At 50.9% G+C, this 21,746-nt stretch overlaps 1 protein-coding gene across 1 annotated transcript; it reads right to left on the bottom strand.

Moving 5' to 3' along the window:
• Window positions 1-998: 998 nt before the first annotated feature.
• MERTK (MER proto-oncogene, tyrosine kinase) lies at window positions 999-19,209 on the bottom strand. The gene is made up of 19 exons (XM_026844664.1): window positions 19,131-19,209; window positions 18,006-18,369; window positions 17,611-17,711; window positions 17,198-17,371; window positions 15,490-15,576; window positions 14,677-14,792; window positions 12,083-12,266; window positions 11,626-11,777; window positions 8,387-8,540; window positions 7,942-8,095; window positions 6,439-6,524; window positions 6,237-6,332; window positions 5,858-5,938; window positions 5,463-5,555; window positions 5,201-5,319; window positions 4,131-4,240; window positions 3,770-3,929; window positions 3,241-3,377; window positions 999-1,638 (listed from the first exon to the last, which is right to left on the bottom strand). The coding sequence occupies exons 1-19, from the start codon at window positions 19,207-19,209 to the stop codon at window positions 1,158-1,160; spliced, it is 2,928 nt and encodes a 975-aa protein (XP_026700465.1). The 3' UTR covers window positions 999-1,157.
• Between the last annotated feature and the right edge of the window lie 2,537 nt (window positions 19,210-21,746).

The following is a 21,746-nucleotide window of genomic DNA, read 5'->3' as shown; positions in this document are numbered from 1 at the left end:
AGAGACAGCAGCACACCCTCCCCAGCCTCTGCACCCCTTTCTTCAGCACCTGCATCCCATTCTCAGCCCCTGCACCACCTCCTCAGCCCCTGCACCCCTTCCTTCAGGCCCTGCAGTGCCTCCTCAGCCCCGGCACCCACTTCCCCAGCCCTGCACCTCTTCCTTCAGCCCCTGCACCCCACCCTCTACTCCTGCACCCCTTCTTTCAGCCCCTACACCCCATCCTCTGCCCCTGCATCCCTTCCTTCAGCCCCTGCACCCCCCTCCCCAGCCCTGCACCCCTGCAGGAGAGGCAGGAGTCAGCCGGGCAGTGCACGTGGTCCCGGCTCCATCTGCTGGGCTACGGCCGGGTGGCTGGTCGCTGTACAGCAGCGCTGGCCATGGAAAGATGAGAAATCACCCCAGACTGAGGAAGGGAAACTGGGAAGAGCCAGGCCATTGCAGGGTGGCTCCATCCCTCCCCAGACCCCACTTACAGACTCCTCTGTTTCCTTGCTGTTGCAAGATGAGCAATGGTTTTCTTGGCACACAGCTGGGACAGAGGGAATCCTGCTGTCTGAGAGAAAGGGATTTCGAGGCGCCCACTGTTCCTGTTGGGGGTCTGCCTGGTGATTTTCCATGGGGATGTCTCGCAGGGTAAAACCCTACCAGTGGGCTGCATAGCAGGAACCCAGACCGTGCACAGGGCCACCCGTCACAAAAGCCACAACAAATATTGAAAAAGAGAAAAAATAAACCAACAGGCCACGCAAGGCCAGTTGCACCCTTGCCGTTTGCTGCCAGCACAGCCTGGATGGCAGGAAGACAGCCCCACATGGGGGTACACGGGGGAGCTTAATGTGTGTCCCCACACCTTGGCACCATCACCCCCGGCTGTGCTCTGTTACCCCCAGGGAGGTTAGGGGCTGCCCCTCTGCCTGTGAGCTGCGAGGAGCTCAAATACCAAAAGCATCCTAATACAGAAAAAATAATTACAGTGTTTTGTACAAACCAACCCACATGACTTCAGCCCAGGAAAAAGATCCTGGGAAGGGCCAGACTCCGCCACGAAAATAATGCAGGAAGAAATAAAACAGATGACTGTTTATTTAAAAATATACCCTTTCTGTCCTTTTCTGGGAGCCCATTTATACCCTGCTCTGCGCTGGCTCCCCCTTTCACAGCAGCACTTCCGAGTCCTCCACACAGCCATTGGTGGGCAGCAGCCCTGGCCTGAGCGAGCCACCGACGGGCAGGGTGCTGGCCTGGGTCCACGCCGAGCCCTTGCTGTCCACCCGCTCGGGCAGCAGCGGGACGTAGGCCTCCTCGGCGGGGCTGCTGAGCTGCTCCTCCACGACGTACCTCGTCTCCCATCGTTCATTGTCATGGACATCCACGGCCACCAGTGCCACCTCCGCTCGGGGGGAGCAGGGCTCGGCAATGTCCCCGGGGTCCAAATCAGAGTCCGCTTGGGGGAAGCCTGAATCCTGGGTGGAGTCTGGGCTCTCCTCGGGCAGGCTAGTGTTGATGTAGATGACGTCCCCAGATTCCCTGACGGCGGGCAGGTTTTCCAGCAGCTTCTCCAGATGGACCTTCAGCTGTGAGAATGTTGGGCGGGTGGCGGGGTCAGCTCTCCAGCACATAGACATGATTTCATACCTGGAAACAGGGAGAGGAGAGTGGTTATTGGGCAGGATGTTGCCAGGCTCTGGTAGGGGATGTACAGGGGCTTCTCTCCAAACTGGGCAAGCCCTGAGCTGCTTTGCATTAAACCAACACACAGTCAGCTCCCCTGCTTAGGCTATTTGCCCCACGGCAGGGGCTGATCAGCCCAAGCTGCTGTTAGAAGTCTCTTCCAGTGCCTGGACCTTCACTGAGGGTCGGGCAGAGACAGACAGCTGGGATCTGCATCCCAGGCACATCCTGATCCTGCTCCTGGGACGCTAAGTCCTTCTCTCGAACTTCCCGCAGGTGCCTGTGCCCAGGCTGGATGTCAGGGCACACTGGAAAGTCCCAGCACCTCCCTGAAAGTCACTGCTGGCACCAGCAGGCTGGAGCCCATAAAAGGTTTCTTTGCTGCCTCATTCAGGGACCTGCCTTGGAGAGGGACCTTGTAGGAACCGCTGTGTGACTCCGAGCAGCTATGGTAGTTTAACTGATTTTGTATTTCAAGCTCTTAGCCATGGGGAGTTTAAACATTTTCAGCTGTAATGGCACTGGAGAAAAATTCAGGAAGAAAACTCGGGAGAAAAAACCTTGCTGAGCTGTTCAGAAATCAAAGTTTTGAGGCTTCCCCATTTTCCCTTTCCAGATGTATAGATTTTAGGCACTGAAGAGCCCTGAGTTTTGTGGGGCAGAGAAGAGCACCACCAGCCAAGACCTTCCAGTCAAAACTATCTTAAAAAAACCAAACACAACCCCCCCCTAAAAAGTCGTATCCCTCCACCACAAACTGCAGAGGGCACTGCTCCTGTCCCCACAGGACCAGCGAGGTGACACTGCTGGCTGCTGACAGCCCAGCTCCTCTGCCCTCTGTGCCAGCCCTGCAAACAGACTGATTTCTCCAAGGATATTTTTGGGGATTTCTGTGCGCCCATTTGTCTGGACTTATGATGATGCTTTTTCCTCCCTGGGTGATATGCTGCTCTGGTCTGGGATCCAGCTTTTATTAGGCACGTTAAAATTCAGGAGATTATGCAGATATTAAGGATTAAGTTTTTGTTTCTGTGATACTTTCATTTAAAATTTGACCCACGCCATTCTGGCCAGCCTTCCTCCTGAGAGCTAACCTACATGTGTGTTCTTGTAAGCTCCCTGCCTGTTAAGCCCACAAGAAAGAAAAGGTTAAATCCTTGCCATTTTTTAAAAAATCCCGTCTTTAATAACTGTTGTTTCTGGGAACTGTGGGAGAAATGGAGGGGGTGAGGTGGATGGTAACTCCCTCTCCAGTACAGACCCATCTTACTCTGCTTGGAGAGGAGGTTTGCAGCAGGGGGAGCACAGGTGTGCCAGAACGGTCCTTAATTGTGCTGTGATGCATGGCTTTGCAGGCTTTTGGCCACATTCAGTGATAAGCCACAAATCCACAGCACAAGCAGTTGTCCTTAAAGAAAGGATATCAGCAACTGAGAGCCACAAAGCACAAAGAGTAGCACCCCACAGAAACCACCTCAGCTACGGGCGAGTGATGCACAGGCTGTCTGCAGGCAGACAGAGCAAACCGGCTGCGCTACAGCCCAGAAACAGTGTTACAATACTCACAGCTCATCCGAGCAGTCCTCCGGCTTTTTCAGGCGCTGCCCATGGAAGAGGTACTCGTAGATCTCGTGGTTCTGCACTCCTGGGTAGGGCGTCATCCCTCGGGTCGCTATCTCCCACATGGTAACGCCAAATGCCCACTGCAAGGACAAAGGGAAAGCACACTGAAAAGACATTTCCAGGAGGAATGAATGAAGCTTTTCATGAGGAAAGGTCACTGCTCAGCATCCACTGGGCCCCTGCACAATGCTAAGAGTTGTCGCTTCAGTCCTGCCCTCTCCAAAATTGGAAATAACAAGCAATGCCACAGAAGAGGCGCGCGGCCCACTCAATAAACCTATTCCAGGAGGTTAGACAGGCAGCAAAAGGTCAGCATGTCCTGTTACCAACAGCCTACTGCTCCTCTGGCTTTGCACTTCCAGGGTACAAGAACAACTGTGACGAAGTGTGGCAAGGGTGGACGACTCAACCCAGGGTATTGGTCCCCAGATTTTGCCTCCTGCCACCTGGCAGCCCAGCCACATGGACCTACCACATCACTCTTAGTGGTGTAGACACGGTCAGCCAGGGACTCAATGGCAATCCACTTCACTGGCATTTTTGCTATTCGGCCCTGACGGTAGTAATCACCACTGTAAATCTTCTTTGACAAACCAAAGTCTGCCACGCACACCGTCTTGTCGTCCCGTAACCTGTCAGGCAGAAACAGGGATGACAAGATAGAAAAGTTCGATGTGCCAAATTCTGAAGCAGAGACCTGAGGCTGAGCTCTTTCCTCATGTCTCTCAGGACTGAGGGAGGTTTTACTAAAGGAAGCCAAGTTGTGCTGTAAAACCACAGGGCTTCTACTGGTGTTCATCTACCCAGGATCAAACAGAGGAAAACAAACTCACATGCAGTTTCGAGCTGCCAAATCCCTGTGGAGAAAGTTCTGACTGCTCAGATACTCCATCCCCAGGGCGATATCAACCATGAACTGCACCAGTGTCTGCAGGGGCACAAACTGGAAAGGAAAGGTGAGGGTTAGACAGTACAAGCCCTTTGGGAAGCACATCTGGTTTGATCCAAAAGGCCTCCCTGTCCAGGGCTGCTGGCTAACATCCTAGTGGTCTCACTGGCCTTGGGAAGCACCAGGGGTCCACAGCACCAGCCACTGTGGCCTCTCATCCCTGCTGGGCTAACGCCCTCAGACTGCAAGATGTATTGAATCACAAGCCTGAAGGAGCTGCAGATGTGGGGAAAGTTGTTCTAGCAATAACCACAAGCACTGTCTGCCCAGCTGTGCCATTGGCTGGAAGAGCCCAGCCTGGCAAACCACATTGCACTGTGGTTTGCTGTAGCAGTGGATACCTTTCCCACCCCCGCCTCCTCCTTCCATGTCTCTGGACTGCAACTGTGACCAGACATTGCTTCCTTCTTGCTTTTCCCACTGGCTGCCTTCAGACCACTTATTTTTGGCTAGAAAACAGCACTGCAGAAAAGGACTCTGGTGTAGAGCAAGCCGATCATGGTTCAGCAGTACGCCTTTGTGCCAATGAAGGCCAACCACGTAGCAGGCTGCATGAGCAAGAGTGAAGCCAGCAGGTCAAGGGAAACTATTCTTCCCCCAATTTGGCACTGGTGAGGCCACACCTGGATGCTGTGTCCCACTGGAGACTCCTCAGTAGGAGAAAGACATGTTGGAGCAAGCCCACAGAAGCCCACTAAGACGGGGCTGAAGGAGATGGTGTACAAGAGGCAGATGCGATAGTTGGGCTCATTCAGCCTGGAGAAGGGAATGTGAGAATCTCATAGGCTTTTGTGGAGCTGGATCCCCGTGCTGACACCTGACAAAGGCAGGAAGCAGCACTACAGCCAAATCCTCTTTTGTTCTCAAAAAACAAAGGCAGGTTTCTCCTCAAAAGCAGCACGTCCCACCTTGCTCCTCACAGACACAGGGCCCTCTGCTCCTTGCACTCCTTACCTGGGGGGCCATCTCCAGCCGTGAGCGAAGCAGGAAGCTGTGCAGGTCACCGTATTTCATGAACGGGAGAATCACCATGGGCTTGGGGACCTGCTGGGAGCTCAGCTCGATGCACACGCCTGGAAAACACAGACAGGCTGCATAGCCCTGTGGGCAAGGGGACCACACTCCCCCTGCAGATATCTGTGTGGGACCTGAGCACACCCTGGGCCAGCTCCCCAGCCCAAATCCCAGCTGGAGGGTGAGAAGTGACAGCCCATACCTAGGAGCTTGATGACATTGGGATGGTCAAAGTCCTTCATGCATGCTGCTTCACTGAGGAACTCTTCTATCTCCCTTTGGGAAAAGTTATCCACTGGGAAGTAGAGAAAAAGGAGGAGGTTTAAAACCCCAAGAACTTTAGCACCCCAAATCACTGCTGTCATCTCCCTTCACAGCACAGTTCCTGCGTGGGTCAGAGGGAAGGGATCATCAGCATGTCTCTGCCATCCTTGGCTGTCTGATATGAGTGCACCTTCCTGACTGCATGAGGAGCTGTGCAGAGAGGCCACCGAATGGTGCCAGGATACAGAGAGAGCATCTGAGATGGGTAGCAGGAATTCCAGCACCCACTGGGACAAACAACATCAAGTTCTATGAGGTTAGGTTATGACTTACGCTTCATGGTCTTCACAGCCACCTTCTGTGGAGTGCCTTCAGGCTGGCTAAGGTGCCCCTCCATCACTGACCCAAACTCCCCTGCACCATGGGAAAGAAGCAAGCACTTTAACCACAGCCCAAAGCACCACCTTTTGGGACACCATCATGTCCTTGAAGATCTGCAATGCTCTAAGACAGAGGACTCATCCCCAAAAGTCTGTGGGGGAGGCTTTGTCTCATTAGTGGCAAGACATAAATCCAGGGTTCCTGGCACTCAGTCATCTTGACCCACCATCTCTCCACATCCCCTGGGTCGGAGCTGGGGTATGACGTAGGTAACAGTGACAGCCCCTGCCCCATATGTCCATCTCCCCAGCTCTCCATTCCCAGCACTCACCCTCTCCCAGGACCTTCCCCAAGCTGAGAGCGTTTCTGTCCACAACAACATCCTGCAGCTTCTGCTGGAGCTCACTGCTGATGCCCAGGCTGCCCACTGCAAGAGAGCGGAACAGGAGCTCAGGTCACCTCCACTCTGCAGACATATCGCTGCTGTGATATTCCTGTCAATCTCCCTGCAGCGGGATAAAAAATATACTTACAAGTAAGTTCAATGGCTCTCCGGCAGTAGGACTTCTTGGCCGTGTAGTTCACTGCCAGCTCTGAGTTGTCCCTGCTGAAAGCATTCCTAGTGGGACAGAAACAAACCCTGCTGGGCCATGTGTGGCTGCTTCTCCTCTGAGGAGGGAACTGATGCTGCAGGGACAGGCGACCACAGCGCAACCAGGACTATTGGTAGTAAAGGAGGAAATGCACATCCGCCCTAATCTTTTTCATTTCCCTCTTACTGGATCACTGCCATTGCTTACAGTGTTTGAGAAAAACAGCTACTTGATAAACAACGCTGATCTGTCAAGGAGTGAGTCACAGAGGTTTTTTGGGGAGGAAATGGGATACTCATTTCCTACTCAGAGAGCAGTCTGTACTGGTAGGAACATGGTGCCCAGATCTACCATCTCCTAAAGCTCTCTCTTCTTCTGCCTGGGGCACAAGTCCAGCCTGTCAACACCCTCCATTAGCATGTACAACTCCCTACCGTTAGCCTAAAAGAAACTAAAGGGAGCTTCACACCGTGGCCCCAAAACTGTGGTGATGGGCAATTTGCTGGGAGATGCTGTGCAACCCCTCCAGCACGGGGCAGTGCAGAGGTCCAGCTCCCAGAAACAAAAGCACAGCAGGTTCTCAAGAGCTCCCAGGGAGCTAGCATCGCATGGAAAGAGCAACAATGCTACACTAGTTAGGAAAGGGATCCTTACACACTACCAGTTTCCAAAATGGGACGGTGTGATGCCATGTGAGATCAGAGTAGGTGGGATTCCTTCACCAGCTCAATAAACTCTCTTACTGAAACGATGCTCTTCCAAAGGAGTTAATTATATCCCATTTCCAGTTTGGCAGCAGACACCCAAATGATAGCACTTATAAGAAAAGCTGCTAGCACCACAACTGTTTAACAAAACCAGTAGTGCAGGGCAGTTAAATGCCACTTAGAAAGTCACATGGGTGCATGAGTAGCATTGGCTTCCTGTAGCAGAAAACTGCCCTTTGTCCATATTATTAAAACACCACTCTGGCAGTCCAGTGGCAGTCTCTCTGCTCAGCAGGGCTGGTGCCACACTTGCCCATCAGACCAAGACAGATCTGGTGTGTGACAAGGCAGGAGGGGTTTCTCTAGGACACAGGATATTATACATCTCTGCTCTCTCATTGCTGTGTCAAAATGTCGAAGCCACCCTCCCATACCAAGTTGCACAAGTTTACTTCCCTTTATAAATAAATAGGAATAGTGAGTGAAAGGTGAACTGCTGGACTGGGGAAGGGAGGGGAAGTACCATCACTGCAGTAAAAATACACTTAGTCCCTCATGACAGACATAAAAAATTCCATTTGTGGCAACAACATCAGTACTTGAGACAGAAACTTAGAAACCTTGTCCCCTTGTCCATCGTGGGCTGCTGGCCACCAGCTCTGCCTGCCCGTGTTCCACATGCCTGCAACTTCCCCAGCTTGGAGCACCACTGTAATCTGTTTTCCCTTCAGCTTACCCATATTTTGTCTCCACACATCTTTTCTGGATGACCACGGACAAGCAGAGGATGAGCCCGACGGCAATTGTCCCGCAGATAAAGCCCAGGGCTATGATAAAGGAGTCCGTGTTCCCAGAGGCTGGAGTCGAAGAGGGGGCTGAAGTTTTTAATCCTAAGAAAATATCCCATTAATGGAGCTGGTGAAAGAATCAGCCTGCAGCACCCAGGGATGGGGGGAGGATTTCCCAGGGGCTGAAACCAAACCCAGTGAAGCCTACAGGGTTACACGGGAGAACAGGATGTGAGGACCAAGGCTGCACAATGAAGAGCAAGTGTCCTGGCAACCAAAGCACCCTGAAGGTTCCAGATTCTTGGCCTGGCTGACGGGGAAAGTTTCTGAAGGGGGCTGGAGGGATCCTCCCCTGCATCCATGCTGCACGGGCAGGGACGGGCATCTCCTTACCTCTGCTAGGGATGAAGACCTCCACCGGGCTGCTGAAAGGTCCCACACCCCCTTTGGTGATGGCAGCCACACGGATGGAGCAGGTGGCATTGGTGGCTGCCACAGGCAGGATGGCCACGCTGGCGTTCTGCCAGGCTTCAGCAGAGACATTCTGCTGGAGAGAAGAAGGGAAGAAAAGCCTGGGCTGGGGGAGACAGTGACTTGTCCCTACAGCAGGAGGGAAACCCAGAGATTTATTGAGACTTGTCCCCTTGTCAAACTTCTACATTGCTTTGCTTTCACAAGCCCAGAGGAAATGCAGCACCAAACTATTTACGGAGAATAATAGCTCTGCCTGCAAGAGCTGTATGGGATCTAGAAAGGGGCTGAGCAGAATTTCCCATTCAAACCTCATGCTGCTGTTGCTCTTTGCTTGGACCACCAGCCTGAGCCAGAAGAGGCAGGAAAGCAACCATGCAAAGAAGGGGGAAAGGTATCTCATGCACTGGCGGTAACATGGATTTTGACTCCCAGCCTTCTTTGCAGTCGACTTGGCCAGCAGAGGCTTACACCCCTCTTCACTACTGGACAGAGATGCCCACAGCTTGTGCCACTCTGCACCCAAAGAGCCTCAGCACCTGCCACCACAGGTCCTCTGCAGAGCATCTCTGACTGCTTTCAGCCTCAGCGCTCCTGGTTTGATCGTTCAAGTGCCCTGCCACAGAAAGTAGATCTTAGGGCAGATATTTTCTGACTGTGGTTTCTGTGTCGAGCTAATAGTATTTCCAGTTCTAAGGGTGTGTTTCCTTGCCTGGTAACATGACAGGAGGCAGCATGCTCCACGACAAGACTTTTTTCCTCAGTAAAATCACAAGTGAGTCTTTCCCTGCAAATTCCCTGTTGTTTCCTGGACAAATTTAGCTGAGAAGGGGCCTGCTGCTGCTCCCTGTCGACCTCCAGCTGCAAAACAGCTGCCCAGTGGCGTCCAAAACATCTTGCAGCCTGCTGCAGCTGGCAGAGCCCAGCTCCTTACCCTGGCTGAATGTCACATGGCTGAGCAAAAGCAGCAGCCAAGGGGGATTGGTGGGCAAGGAGGAAGAAATCAGAGCTGCTCAGTGGGAACTGGTTTCTGTTCACAGTCATAAAAAAGCCACAGAAATGGATGTGAATCATGCCCCAGCTCCAGAAGCGTGTCTGCGCTGTGGGGCAGTGGCATGAGCTGATACCATGGCTGCCTCTTTCCTCCTGCTTTCCTCCCACTTCACATTCATGGCATCTTTTGGCAGAAATGCATACAAGATCCTTTCCCTATTGCCATCCCAAAAAATGCACCGGGATCCTTTCATATAGCAGATGGCTCTGCTGTGTCATCTGAGGACAGAGCCCAGCTGATATCAAACAGACCACGGAGAGCATGAGCACACTGGCAAAGCAGACAGCCACTCTGGCAGGACAGAACTGCCAAAGTTAATGGTTTTTTATGTCTTGTGGTAGTTCAGGAATTTCTTCACGTCCCAGCTCCAGCAGCCTTGGCTCAAACAAGAACTGCTGGTTTAAGAATAAAATAAAGCAACCTTTTTGAAGCTTTTAAAATAGTTTTTAATCTGGTTATGAAGAAGAGGCCTGCAGGTGGCCCTGCTTACACAGAAATACAGGACTCCACCACCTTTATCGTGCTCAGGTTGTTAAACTGATGGTTATTTTGGGGTATTTCATATTTAGCCAAAACTCAGAGACTTTATTTTTGAGAATACAGAGCTCCACTCAACAGCAAGCATATTGCTCTTGTGCTTCAGACTGTCTATCCATTGGCTCAGGAGACCCTTGGGGGTTCATGGGAGAACTGGGCACCACACCAGCCCATGGTGCTCTACAGAAAGGTTATCACGGCCCAGGCTCAAGCTGTTCCCATGACTCTTAATTCTGCAACAGCCCTTATAAAAAAAGTGCTGGCCCCTGCCCTCAACTAGCGCTGTCACGTGGTTTTGCATTCCATAAAACCTGGAGGTTGCTGAAACAGATTAGCAACAAACACAACTGTTTCATTCCGTCTGGCAAGAGCCAAGGTCCCTTGCACAGCCACCTCCCACCTGAAGTCACTCCCTGCTAGAGAGGTTTTCTGAGTCTCCTGAAAGCCAGAGTTAATAAAAACAATTATTGACCAGGCACCCAAGCAGAAATTTCATCCCATAAGCATTTGACTGGGGAAATTTACAAAAAACAACAACAACAAAAGACAATCTCCCAGGGCTTAAAGGGCAAGTCCTCTTTTTTGCTTTCTTCTTGAGATACAACAAATATGTCAGCAATTTTTTTGCCGTGCTAGTCACAAGACCATAATATTGTTTCCCTGACTTCATTTGGTCTGGATCTATACATGCCCTTTTTCAGAGGCACAAAAGGAGAACAGAAAATGCAGCATCCTACAAAAAATAGGGTGTGAGTCACTTTTTCCACACTGGGTTCAGGCCATCAGTGCCTCTCTGTGCTTTCAGCCTGGGACAGAAGAAGATCAAGCCACAGTGCAGAAGCAACAGCTGGATACATCTGTGCAATTATCCAGAGGCTCCCCGACCACTGGCAGAACCTGGACAGGATGATCTTTTGCCCAGTAGCTGAGATGAGCCAGGACTGCCCAAGAGGTCAGGTCAACCTCACTCTAGCAAATTCCTGAGGGCTACTTCCAAAATCCTAGGAAAGGTTATGCCAGATGACTTCATATGCTCATGGACAGGCCCCCAGCCTCAAAACGCTCCTTGACCTATGAAACTCTGTGCCATGGGTTTTCAGGTAAGTTACTGGGTGGAATAAATCCCATCTGAGTAAGGAACAACTCAAATCCCAGGGAACAAATTCTCCCAAACACCTTACAATTGACTCCATTGCTGAAAGTGCCAAGAGATGCTGACAAACCTTGACTGCCACTCCAAGGGCCATAACAAAGATTGTCAACACTGGGAAGAGCATCTTACTTCTATTTTAGAGAACAGGAGCTGTGGTAGCAAACCTCTTGACTTCTTCATGCAGAACTGCATCTTTCCAGTATGAATGACTTAGGACATTACCATGAGTTAAATAAACACAAGAGAAAAAGACAGACCACTTGTGTTTAAAAAGCCCAGATAAAAGCATAAGACAGCAGACAAATAAGCCTAGAAAGAATATATGGAAGCACCAAGACCAAACTGGACATCCCTGCTTAATGCTGCCATGATTTTTTCTAGGCCTCAGCCATTCTTCCCCATTCCCAGGTGACTTACCAACCCCTTGGAGTTCTGCCACCTGTACCAGATGTGATAGCCCTGCAGTTCCCCGTGGATCCTCTTCAGGGGTGGCTTCACCCATCGGATCTCTAGGGAGGAGCTGGATTCATTGAATGACACTGTGACATTCAGTGGTGGCGTGGTTGGAGCTGCAGGAATCAAAGAGAAAGAAAGTGAGGGGAGCCACGTGGATAGGTACAGGGATGTGATAGGCTGATGGAAGATGAGCTGTAGCTCAAACAAAAAGCACACAGTATTTCCTACAGCCTTTAATATTTTCAGCAGATGATCCTCATGAGTAAATTTCCTTTCCCCAATCAACAGAGTCGAGATGTCCCACCACGTAAGCAATCATGACTCTGGACCAGCATCTCATCCTGAGAGTCCTGTACAAAGCACAGCTACACAACTGAGGCAGGGAAACCCTTCTCAGTCTTCACTACTTATTTCCTACCTCCCTCAGTGGTGCTGGTGGTTATCCAGGGGCTAAATGCCGACCAGCCGACTTCATTCCTGCAGGAAACGTGGATTTTATAGTCCGCCATGGGCTCCAGCTGCTGGATGTCATACATGTGGGGAGGCACCAAGGTGTCAAACAACAGAAGTGAGACGTTGCTTCGTGGAACAACTTCCTTGACCTTAATTGAAAAATCAGTCCACAAACAAGGATTAGTCAGCAGCAACCTGCAGGGTGAGACGCATGGCAGGAATTTTACATCTGTAAACAGGATCTGGAGCCCTGCTTCTCTCCCTGCCTCCCATTCAAACACTAGCAGGGCCTTGTTCCTGCATGCTGGCTTGCCTCTGCTGAGCAGAAAGCTGATGGCAGCCCCTTTGCAGGGCCCAGGGTGAGGGCTCCAGTGCACGCAGAGAATGTGTTGCAGTGGGGACACGGCAGAGATGTGTGAAATCGCCATCACTGTGGAAAGGAGGAGTGAGGGATGATTTGCTCTTTCTTGTGGCAGGGAGCAAAAGGAGCACCCAATAACATTACCAGGCAGTGAGTCCCAAACAGACACAGAAAAGTCCTTTTTCATGCAACACATCATTAGATCATTATTGCCATCAGATGTTGCAGGACTGATCACAGAGCTCATTAGACTCCATCATTACATTTAGCAGCATGGATGAATTCAATGTACTAAAAACAAATCAGAAAGAGAAACTGCTCTCTCCCCAAAGGGCTGGCTGTTGAGCACCCATGTAGCTACTCACACAGCCCTTGCATTCTCTGGAAAGTGTCTCATTTTGTGGGATGCATCGCAAGAGTGGCCTGGGCTGGGACAGTGGGAGCAAAGAAGGAAGAACAAGAACGAGGGATGTCAGAGCAAGTGAGACAGTTAACTTGGAAGACAACTCACAGGAATGTATTTCAGTGTGAACCATCAGCAGAAAGTCATACAGTCCTCTCCATGCGTGGTTTTGGGGTGGCAGAAGACCTGCCCTTCTGCTTAAGGAACAAGAGTCCCCCTCGGGTACCCCCCGGGTAGCTCAGGATGCTCAGGATGGTCTCTGCATTAACACTAGTATTTTCCAGCCAAAATGAAAGAGAATAGCCTTCAGCCTCATAAAGCTGAGCAGGTGAACAGATGAACGTGCAAGCCACTCCTGAAAGCACTGCTGGGACTGGCTGTTCTGAGCATCAAGCCCAGCTCAGCTATCTCAAATCCTCAACTTGTCTTCTGGAGAGAGTCCATCAAATGAATATATTTTTTAAAAGATCAGGCTTTTTGCAAGCTTAAAACAGTTTGAACTTGGCAGGTGTGACAGCAATAGCTTCCCCTTTTAAGCATCGGCATGCTCAGAAATGAGTCAGTGGACCTCGCTACCCAAGCAAGGGGATTATCAAAGTGGACAAGAGCAAAAAGGCTTAGTCACAGCTGTGTTTTTGCCAGAAATCATGTCTTGTTTTCCAATTCAAAAGGCTATTTCCTACTGACAGACTGTGAACATTAAGTCATAGGAAATTCCTTGGCTCTCCACCCCACTTCCCGAGCTCCAGCTGGAAGGCAGCAGTGGACACAGCACTAATATTAGCTCTGGTACCTTTCCTCCCTGTAACTCCTTTCACTTTTATCTGGCTTCAGACATTGCCTCTCTCCACACGTTACCTCAGCCAGAGTACAGATCAGCCAGTATAAAAAATATCCACAAGAGACTAAGCAATGGGCTTGAACTGTGAAACCCAGCAACATCAGACAGAACAGGTGGAAACTACTTGCAGGGCTGTAGCCACAGAGATGGCATTCCCTGACTTGTCTGGGAGACAGGCAATCCCTCAGCTCCTTCCCAGTACTCCCCAGGAGTGCTGAGCTGAGAAATCTCCACATCCAAACACCAGCAGGAAGGCTGCTTGGTTGGGAAGTGCTTGACCAGGAGGTAAAAGTAGGGACAAGCATGTGCCTGCAGCAAGTCACGGCTTGCAAAGTCTCCCAGAGAGCTACCTGGAACAGTTTGTGGCATCTCTCCATGAAGAGTCATGACAACCTGACAGGACAGATTCTTGTGGCTCGCTCCCACACGCTTCACAGGTACAAGCCCACATGGTCTCTTCAGGGCAGGTGGTTTGACTGTTCCCATCGGCCCTCGTTTCTGCCTCCACTCAACCGCACCACTCACAGGACAAAAGCCTGCTTCACGCTCCCTGCATCAGCTTCTCTGAGGGCCTCCTTCCACCGACTATGCCCCCTCACAACAGGCAGAGCAAAGCTGCTCCTTCTGAGCAGACACCACCAAGCTGGTCTCTGGCAGCTCCTTCCAAGACCCCTGCCTGTCCACCTCAGTGGTGCTCCAGCTGCTCCGGGTCCCAGCACCTGGGGACTTCTTGCTGCTCACCATGCCACCACTAATTCCCCAGTCACCCGGACCAAAAGGCGCAGGCGGGACAGCATGCCAGCTTCCCCTTTCAAAGCCACTGGGAAAGTCCAACTCTATTTGTCCAAACCAACAAATCCACATGGTTCATGCCAAGCAACAGTGATTTCCACCTGCTTCAGAGCATTCGTGTGAGGGAAGGTTGCAGGGGCAAGGAGGGTTATGGATGCTTACCTGAACACTGCAGCTGTTCAAGGCAGAGAATGCATCAAAGCCTGGCACCCAGGATATCATGATACTGTGGGCCGTTCGGTTGAGGACATGGACGCTGGTGGGTGCAGATGGTATTCCTGCAGGGAAAAGCCAAGGGCAGTCAGCTGGAGGCCTAAGCACAAATGTGGCACATCTGGCTTCTTTCTGACAGCCCTCAGTGCTCAGACTGACTGCGCGTGAACCCCAAGCACTGCCCTGGGTACAGCTGCAACGGTGTCCTCTATCGGTGTACCGCAGGTGTTTCAGATCACTGCACAGGGAAGCAGAAAAAACTCATTTGCAGGACTATTTTGGCCATGTTCTACAATTGTGAACTGAAACAGCACTCTGGGTTGCTTAAAGGCAACAATATGCTTTGGGGAACACCTTTCTCTCGTTGCCAGATTGGCTCCTGTCAGGAATGTCGGGAATTTCCATCGTTTCCTACGGAAAACTGTGTGTACCGCCCTGGTTGTGAAGGAAGGAAAAGAGTAATACAGCCCTTCTGAAATCTGCTCGGGGGCTGACAGTTCTGCTTTCAAATGTGCTTTTTTTGGTGCTTCCTCCCGCAGCAGTGATATTGGGATGACAGAACCACACTGGGTGACCATGATACTATATGCATCCCTCTTGATTTTAAATACAGGTTTAAAATGAAGAAAAATAAGTATGAGAGTCCTAAAAACATCTCCTTCAGCTTGTATAGAATGAATGCTTGCAAGAGTGGAGACCAGGACAGCTCCTGCTTGAAAACATGTAGCCAACGGGTAAAGTGAGCATCATGTTGCCACCTACCTTTCACGTTGACCTGTCCCGGGTTGGATGCGGTCAGCCCTTTGCTATTGTGAGCCTCACAGCTGAACACTGCTGTTTCATTGAGACCTGCAGAGGGAAAATCACAAAACACCCAAATCACACTAATTCTTCACCCGCTGCTCACAGAAAATCCTTGCAGCTTCCTTTCTTGCACTGTTGCTTTATTTTTTCCAGCAACACAAAAGACCTTTTATTTTGCACTCATCGCTTCACTTCAAGGCACTTCTGCACTGACTGCCTGGCAGTGACACCTGTGACCCAGCTCACCCACCTTCCATGCCGTGAGCACGAGTGTGCCATCAGTGTGAAATGTGGTACAGTGGGCTGGACTGTATGTTTCTACGGTGCTGTTGCACAACCTCCTGAGTAAGCACTTGTTTTGTGTTCAGAAAGGGAAAGGCAGAAAGCAGAAGAGACCACCACCACAGCTTGAATCAGATGACTTATTGCTTTTCGAAGATTGCTCAAATCTTCCAGCTGATAATGGAGAACGACCGTTTCTGAGGGCCACTGGAAATACCCGAGTGTGAACAGCTGCTTGTTTCCCCTGGGATGTTGGCATGGCCTGTGTGAGATGACCCCGGGTAGGAACAGTGCTCAGGATTTTCATCTCATGCAAAGGACTTTCCTGAAGGTGCAGGCCTGTTTCTCCTGGGCACAGTGCTTGCTGCTGCTGCAAGGTGAAGGGCTCACCACAGCATGCTGGACATGCCAAGTGTTTGCTTGCACCATCAGCAGTGCTGCTCGGTGTGATGGGGCTCCTGGACCAGGACAGAGACTGTTCAAATGACCTGACCTAGTGTGCGACAGTCGGATGCAAGAACATCCAAGAGGAATGAGTCACCTCCTCCGGCTTTCACTGCCTTTTAAAGCCTGCCTTTGGATGCCGAGACAAGTCAGGTATAGTCTGGCTGCTAATTAGCTAGTGGCCTTCTCCTCATGAGCAAATGAAATCTCTCCTCTCTTTTGCCGCTGAAACAAAACCATGATGGGTTTCATGATACAAGAAGGACTTTTCTTCCTGTGCTCCACCAGGCTGGCATGGAGACACACTGCAGGGGCCAACCCAAGGTCTTCCAGAGACATTCAAAAGGGGACAACCAGTAAAGCAGCCCGTAAGAGCAGCAGTGTACTTGTTTGCATGGCCACAGGCTAGGAGAAAAATCTGCTTCTTGCTTAGGAAAGAGTGGTTTTAGTGTCCTGCCTCTTCTGAGGAAGAAATTTTTGACAGCAGACAGAAGGGGTCAGATGGGGTTGCTGCCCCCAGATTACCCCTGGTAGAGTGGTCCCCAGGGTTGCCAATACTCCCAGCGCTGAGGACAGAGTAGTTACAGGCTGGGATTCATTTTTGCAAACTGGTACCTCTGTGGTACTTCTTTTGCAAACCTGGACCCCTGTGTCCCACTGCATACAATTTGATGGCTGCATTTTATGCTAAACCTCCTGGGAAATTCATCTGTGCTGAGCTTTCCAGCCAATCATCAGCAATGCACAGTGCCACAAAAAACCAAAACAGGCTTCAACGGCCTTGTGACAGCACATGGGAGCACACCCCCTGCCTAACAGGATGTGAGGCCAAGGGGACAGGCTGTGAGATGGTACAAGACACCTTCTCACCATGCCCTTCCCAGTAGGCATACAGAGGTGAGGTGTCCCAGCTGGCTGTGGCAAGAACACCATGGCTCACCTGGCACGGTCAGGACTGAGGGGGAGATGTGGGGCTTCTCATTGACTCGGACATTGTTGCGAAACCAGTAGATCTCCACAGGCTCTGGTGGGCCCACAGCTTGGCACGTAAGGTTGAAGGGACTGTTCTTGGTGACATTCAGCTTCTCAGGCTGACGAATGAAGTGCGGGAGCCCTGCACAGACACAAGCAGAGAAGCAAAAGATTTAGCGAGCTTGGAAACACAGCCCTATCAGCAACTCCAAACTGCCCTGCCCAGGGCTGTGCCCAGCTCCAGCAACAAGCCCATTCCCAACAAGACTCCCTGTTTCTGGAGGACAGTTCACAGGTCCCAGATCACAGTCCCGGGGCCTGTCACTCAGCCAGGGAACAACGCACCTCCAGCATATCTGCCCTAGCCCTCCTCCAGCTCACCTTCCAGCTGCACCAAGATCGGATCTGACACCACCTCTGTGCCAGAGATGTTGAGTTTGCAGACGTACGAGCCATTATCTGAGCGCTGGATGTCAAGGATGCTGCCAGAAAGAACAGAGACCATGTCAAAGCTTTGGCAGGGAGACTGGCCCTGCACACAGCTCCTGCAGAAGGACACAGCAACACTGCCAGCCTGTGGTTGGGTTTCAGTCAGTACCAATCACCCCACAGCACACACCAAGCAGAAGCTGGGCTTCCAAAGCCAGACTTTGGGGATTAGAGAGTGCCTACACATCCTAGTCCTGGTCTCAAGCCCCTGCAAGCTGCCCAGCCTCCCGTCTCTCCCCAGGAACCAACACATAGGGCACCCCTCAAGGAAGGACAGTACAGGTTACCTGAAGGTAGAGGTCATTGCCACCTCCTCCTTGTCAGAGATCTCGAAGTGGCTGGTGGCGATACGGTCCAGCACATGCAGCTCCTTCCCATCCTTCCACAAGGAAATGCCTGGGGTGTCTGGCCTGAGCAGCAGCTGAGGTACTTTGATGGAGCAATTAAACGTGACATCCTTGTGCTCGTTAATGATGATGTGTCGTATTGTGGGGTTAAACTTAATCTGTCCTAGAGAGCTGGCTGAGGGCTCCTCCCAGGGCTGCTTTGTGCTCTGGTAAGGCCAGTGACCAGTGGTGGCCACATTTCGCTCAGTGCGGTGAGACTCTGCTGACAGGTATGGCCTTAGACCTCTGTTTTGGGCAGCATCATCTGCAAGAGAAAACCTCCATTTTGTTATCACCAGGCAGCAAGTGGCCCCTCCAAAACCCTGCAAAGGCCCACTGCTTCCATTAATAATTAGAAGTCAGTTCATTTACAGATGCTCCAAAACTTAAAAATCTCTGAGACCTCTTGTAAGAGCCCTGAGGAGGAAACATGGAGCTGGGGGCTGTCCTGAGACTGACAATGTGCAAGCAGCATCTCCAAAAAACCCTCTTTTGAAACAAACAGGAACAGCCCAGGCTAAAGAAAGTGCTCAGCCACTTCTCTTTTGGCAGGGGAGAAGCAGGAGCTATTTCTGCTGCACTGCACCCCCCGGGACTGGAATATAAACGGATCCCTGGGCAGGAGGAATTTGGGACTTTACTCCAGTAAATCCCTTTCAGGGCCTCATCTCAAGCATTTTCAGCTGGGGCAGAGAAAGAGTTCCCAGCGGGGATTTCCCCGGTTTTAGGCTCTTTGCTGGTGACACTACTCCCTTCCCAGGACAAAGTGAGCAGGTCTGAAAGACGGAGATGCTCTCTGAGTCAACCACAAACACTTTTGCTAAGCTAAATGCCTCCACCGAGCTGCTTTTCTCAGGAAAACAGCTGCAGATGGATGAAGAAATGCCTTCAGACAGTGTATAGGAGCTGGCTGCTGTTTACTGTTGTTCTCCCAGGGTCTTTTCCCAGATATTTTTCCCAAGGGAAGGCTATTTACCAGCTCCTTCTGAGGGCTTCTTGCCCCCACCTACAAATCACCTAACATACCCAGTCCCATAACAGTGTTTTCCCCCTCCTTCACAGCACTTCCCATCCCAGCCATGAACAAGATGAAGAGCAGCTCCATATAGAGCAATTCCCCCCCAACAAAACTGTATATTTTTGAAGAGATAAGATCTAGAGAATATACCACAAGTAGATGCTTTTATTAGACCATTTCTGAGCTTCCTGAGGCTTTCACAGGCAAACCGAAATCTCAAGTGGAGTAGTAAATCTTCCTTGCTGCCTTTAGCAAGCAAAGGCATTGTGCCAGACAGAAATGGCAACTAAATTAATTTGCCTCTTCCGAAAAAAACCTATTCACAATTTAGAAGATAATACCACAGGTAGAAAGCACCACCTTTTTATTTAACAAGAGTTCAGCTGAGTTTGTTTTGAGGCAGGTCTTAGTCCTCAAACATCAAACAACAAGTTTTTAAAGCTATGTCACTACTAATGTGAGTAATGGGGCATGAGCCTAGTGTGCTTTCCCGGGAGCCAAGATACACAACCTAATTTTGAGGCTGGATATACTCCTTTGCTAAATTGCTCGCTATTTTTAACCCTCAAGAAATTCTACTTCTAGACAGAAATTTGAGAAGGGATTTTAAATTCTGCTCAGCCTCCCTTTCAAAAAAAAAAAAAAAAAAAAAAAAAAGACCCTAAGCCTTTCCAAACTGCTTCCTAAGCTTTACCATCCCAACACAAACAAATGCCATGTGACTGCTGCAAAATGCAGCCGACTGCCATTTACTTGCAGGCCGGGTCACCAGCTCTCAAACAGCCAGGCAGCTCCAAAAAGATGTGCCAAATGCAAACAAAAAAGCAACCCCAAATCTCCTCCCTTCCCCTACACTTCCTGGAGGTTACCCAGCCTGAAGCCACTCACTGCCTGGCACAATCCAACCTCAAACAGCTGTTTTCATGCTCCATTTTGAAGCTTTCTAGCTCTGGCTGGAGCAGCTCCCCCCGGCGAGGACCCCTGGCCTGGGAGGATACAGATGTGTGCTGGTGGTCTCTGACTGCTCTGGGTTGATTTCTGCTCCCCCAGGCTGCTTCAAGTTTAAAGGCAAAGAGCAAAGTGGATCTTAGCTTCATTTTCTATACTCATTAAGTGGAAAGAAGTGATTGCTGCCCCAGGAATGAAATACTTTCCTCTCTGACTCATGTGACAACAGGAATCTCTCATATCTTGCACTGCCTTTGGGTACCCCCTCTATCCCCAGCTGTTTGGTGGTTCATGGTGTCTTCAACAGAATTTGCCCTGTGTGGCAGGACACCCCTTCTTTGTGTCCAGAGCAATTTGCTTAGGCTGGCTCTAAAAGCCCACGCTGGAGCCAAGGAGCTGAAAGCCTGTGTGCCTGCGTGGGTGCCTAGCACACTGGAGTGGCTCCCCGAGTTTACCGCAGCTTGGCCTGAGGGAAAAGCTGGCATGGAAGTAAATCTACTTGCAAGTACAGTGCTGCTGTCTTGAAACACCTGGGATCACAGCAAAACTGAAGTGCTAGCAAAGACAGATCTTTCTCTGCAGCCTGGCAGGTCCCATGTGCCTTTTTCTGTTACTACTCTGGAGAATTGAGTTTTAACAAGAAAATCTGTCTGCTATTAGAGGCAAGATTCATTATTACGGATGAAAGACAAAAAGCAGGGAACTGCACACCCCACAACTGAAACAGCAAGTTATTCTGCTGCAATCCCAGCAAGGACGGTATTAGAAATCTCCAGGTCTGCCAAAAAGCTCCCTACATCCCTAGTCCTGGATTTCCCATTACTGGAAATAATTCACCTGCTGACACCAGCTTTCTGCTCAGGCACTTGTTGAACGTGTCTTCACACCCAGACAGGACAGAAGGAATGAAGAGCCCCTTCAGTGCGGGGTTTCCTACCTCCCATCCCCGGGAGCTGTCAGAAGTGAAATTCCCCTGGGGCTGCACCTGCCTTCCAAAAAGACTGTCGGGGTTCAAACATCTTTTGTATAAACCAGTCCAGGATTCCTGGTTAAACCTGCACACCGACTCTGAGACACCCTGGCACCCCTGAGCATGGGCTAACAAAGCCCAGCCATTGCACAGCCTGAGACCAAACATTGGGCAGCCCTGATGACAGCACACTTCAAGTCCAAAAGCTAAGTTTGTCTCTTCTTATTTCTTTTTGCGGGTAACTAAGCACGTGGAGCTGAAAAGCCAGCAGACTGACAGCACCGCAAAGCATGTCCCTGTGCCACAAACCACAGCGTTTCCTGGTGATTTCTCCCAGCACCAGTACGCAGCTGGCTCACAGGTAAAGGAATAAATCCCAGACCTGTGATCTGTTGCTGCTTTTAGTCCCTGCCTGTCGCAGTGTCCCCAGTAAGCAGAGGCACATCGCATCAACAAAATGCTGGGAGACCACCAGGCTGCAGAGGCAGAGCCGTGTCCCGCGAAGGCAAAACCCGCTCCCTCTGGGGCCGCCAGACACTCGCAGCAAAATCACTGCTGAGCTCCCCTCCAAAGCTTGGCTTTAGTCTGCAGGCCCGGTGAGCAGGAGAGGGATGCGGGGGGCACTGCGGTCACCCCGGCCGCTGGCAGGGTGAAACGAAGCAGCCTCTGGAGGTAAAACGCTCCCCCTGCCCCCAGCAAACACCCC

Source organism: Athene cunicularia (genome assembly GCF_003259725.1).
Source record: "Athene cunicularia isolate RWA chromosome 3 unlocalized genomic scaffold, athCun1 chr3_part1, whole genome shotgun sequence".
Lineage (NCBI taxonomy): Eukaryota > Metazoa > Chordata > Aves > Strigiformes > Strigidae > Athene > Athene cunicularia.
This window is presented reverse-complemented; position numbering and strand designations above follow the sequence as displayed.